Source organism: Papaver somniferum, unplaced genomic scaffold (assembly GCF_003573695.1).
Source record: "Papaver somniferum cultivar HN1 unplaced genomic scaffold, ASM357369v1 unplaced-scaffold_160, whole genome shotgun sequence".
Lineage (NCBI taxonomy): Eukaryota > Viridiplantae > Streptophyta > Magnoliopsida > Ranunculales > Papaveraceae > Papaver > Papaver somniferum.
This window is the reverse complement of record NW_020625487.1, coordinates 686235-689537: the sequence shown is the minus strand read 5'-3', so window position 1 is coordinate 689537 and position 3303 is coordinate 686235. Positions and strand designations below refer to the sequence as shown.

Here is a 3303-nt window from a genome sequence, read left to right as displayed (position 1 = left end):
GTTTTTAATAACACAAGATGGCTGGTGGGAGATGGGAAAAACATCTCAGTATGGGATGATATATGGATCAAAGATGACTCATTGAGTTCACTATATCCTGATAATGCTTATATGATACAAAACCCTGACCTGAAGGTGGAGCACTTTCTCCGGAATGGAGAATGGATAATTCCCACTGAAATCTTAAATATGATTGATATAAATGAACTTCTATTGGTAGATGGTGAGAAGGATATAAGAATTTGGATATGGACCAAATATGGGATTTTACAGTGTCATCTGCAGTAGATTGTATAAGGATAAAATTTCCTAAGTTGCAATGGCCTAAAAAAAGTTTGGCATTCTACAATCCATCCTAGTGTGTCAAGTAATATCTGGAAGGTGGTGAGAGGAATACGGTCTACTGATGAGAACATGAAGAAAAAAGGATTCAAGCTAGCATCAAGATGTTCATTTTGTAAACAAAAAGAAGAATCCACTGATCATATTCTGTGGCACTGTAACTTCAGTGAAAAATATGGCAATGGTTGGGTGGTTTTTTTAACCTTCTTTAATCATATATCCTTAGATGAAGTTCTTTCAACGGCAAAATTAAAAAGTCCAGCTGTGAAGAAAATCTGAGCATCTGCAGCTTTCATAACTATGAAGGAACTACGTTTTCTCAGAAACATGGCAGTTTATGATGGATCACAGCCTAATGCAGAAGTATTGAAGAAGAGGATTATTCAGTTTATAAAAGAATGTGAAGTGAGAATGAAGGGGCATATGTGGAACACAATGGAGGATCTACGGATACTAAAATTCTTTGGAATGAATTGTCGAAGAGTGAAGAGGAATTCTATTCTGGAATGTTTTCTCTATTTGCCTATTGGAAACCAAATACTTATATGTTGTGATGGTGCTTCAAGAGAGAACCCTGGAGATGCAGGATATGGGTTTATTGGTAGAGATAGTGCAGGTACTTTCTTAATAGCTGTTGCATGTGGTATGGGGGTAACAACAAACTTCATGGCTGAAACTTTTGCAGTAATAATGCATTTGAACGGGCAATAAGTAGAGGATTTCTACAAGTCTGCATTAGAACTGACTCAGCTGTTGTTATTAAGTATTTCTTGTCCAGAAAAATCCCTTGGTATGTAACTACTAGATGGAATAAAATCTTAGCAAACCTGGAAAACTTTCAATTTGTACATAGCTACAGAGAAATTAATTTCTCCGCAGACAGTTTAGCTAAATTTGGAGCTACATTATCTAAAAGTGAGAAGAGAATTTTTTTATCTAAGCCATCTTTTATGTAAAATCTGGAAACTCCAGATAAGGCTTACTATAGATTCTGGTCAGTTTTAGGCGGATGTTTGCCTGTAAACATTCATCTTGAGTGATTTTTTGATTTTTTTTTCTTTTTTTTTGTATTCTTTTGGTATCAATAAAATTCTTATCATCGAGCTATATATATATATATGGTGTATATATATATATCTTTCATAGTGTAGTGTTGTGTTGTTGAAATAGTGATGTGGCATCTGTGCAGCTGTCTTAATTTTCACAGTAAGTTTCTTCGGCAGGTACAATATTTTGAAGCAACTCAAGATCTTACTCTGTCAACTCAAAATGATGCGTCCTCCTGCGACTTCGATTGTTTGGTTACTGTCTGCAATCTAAATAACACTATTGGTTTCACCACTAGATCCTAGTCACTCTACTAGCATATTCTTATTATTTTAGAAACTCCTCATCAATAAATATATATACGCTAGGAAAATAAGATTAAACAGCTATTGTACTTTTGTTTTCCAAGCTGACTCACAGTCACAGCATCTTTTTCCAAAATATCTATGGACAGTTTTGGACCCCTCAATCAAACGTGTCAAAACTCATGGGTGTAAACCTCTTACTAAGATAAGTATACTTCACTCAGTGTCCTACACCTGTGTTCTTAACGTGTGCTTTTCGTCGGACTCAGCACTTTCCTTTTTTATTCCCAAATCTATAAATACCAGAGTAATCGTCTTTCTTCTTTCAAACTCAATCTCTTTTAACTTCCCACTTCCAACTGAACTGAACACAGTCTACTATAAACTTCATCAATCTCTTTCAAACAAACACTCTTACATTCACTTACTGCTATGAATTTTGATGACTCTTACGAGTGTTCCCTTTCATCGCCTTCATCTTCATCTTACAGTACAGATATATTTAGCTCAGAATCAGAGTATACCTCATCATCGTCGACTTCGTCGTCTTCACTACTGAAATTAGCGTCACATAAGAAAACATCAGGAAGAAAAATATTTAAAGAAACTAGACATCCAATTTACAGAGGAGTAAGAGCAAGGAAAAATAATAAATGGGTCTGCGAAGTTAGAGAACTAAATAGCAAATCAAGAATTTGGCTTGGAACCCATTCTAGCGCTGAAATTGCTGCCAGAGCTCATGATGTTGCCGCAATAGCTCTGCGAGGAGAATCAACTCCGTTAAATTTCGAAGATTCATTGTGGTTGTTACCTCGTGCTAAGTCATCATCTGCTAAAGATATTCAATTGGCTGCTGCCGAAGCCGTTCGTGCATTTACATTCCCTAATTCTAAGAAACCTTCTTCCGTTGCAAAAAAATCATTTAAATCCATTACATCTAAATTATCCAAACAGAAAGTTGAAATAGCCGAAGAAGTTTCAGCGACGTTTTTCGATGAAGAAGCGTTGTATTACATGCCAGCTCTGATTGCCAGCATGGCGGAAGGGATGTTGCTTGCTCCACCACAAGAGGGTTACTATTACGACGACGACGTGGAGAGCAACGTGGACAGCAGTTTGTGGAGTGACTACTAATTCAGCATAGCCATTTCTTGTGGATGGGATTAAATGAAGTTTTATTTGATATTTAATCCTCCTACCAATTTTCTTTATTCATAGAAATTCTTTTTTTTATTCTTTTCACAATTGGCTATGGAGAAAGATATTATAATCTCCATGCTAGTGATATCTGTTCCTCAATCATTATCAGGAAAAACAGATTTTCTTGAGATATTTTATGTAGATATAGTATATCTCCCGGTAGTTTTTCCTTTGCCAAAACTGGCCAATCAATGATCAATAATTTACTCAATAGTATTACTCCTTACTTTATTTTCCATTTCTATTGTGTACTTTTGAAAAATTTCAAACAAAAGGAAAAAGAGGCAAGATACCAATATGTTATGTACCCTTTTAGTAGTTTTTAAATTGTGATGTAATCTAGGGCCTCCATCTTGATGGTTCTCATGTTCCCTCTCATTGCGGAGGTCGGATTCGAACCCTTGTAATT

General features: G+C 35.8%; 1 protein-coding gene across 1 annotated transcript; it reads left to right on the top strand.

Moving 5' to 3' along the window:
- Positions 1-2054: 2054 nt before the first annotated feature.
- Positions 2055-3024, top strand: LOC113337575 (dehydration-responsive element-binding protein 1D-like). Its single transcript, XM_026583238.1, has one exon. It carries the CDS (start codon positions 2127-2129, stop codon positions 2826-2828), a length of 702 nt encoding a protein of 233 aa, XP_026439023.1. The 5' UTR covers positions 2055-2126; the 3' UTR covers positions 2829-3024.
- The last annotated feature ends 279 nt before the right edge of the window (positions 3025-3303 follow it).

Coding starts and splice junctions, on each gene's coding strand:
- LOC113337575 (XM_026583238.1), top strand. CDS start 2,127: ATGAATTTTGATGACTCTTACGAGTGTTCCCTTTCATCGCCTTCATCT.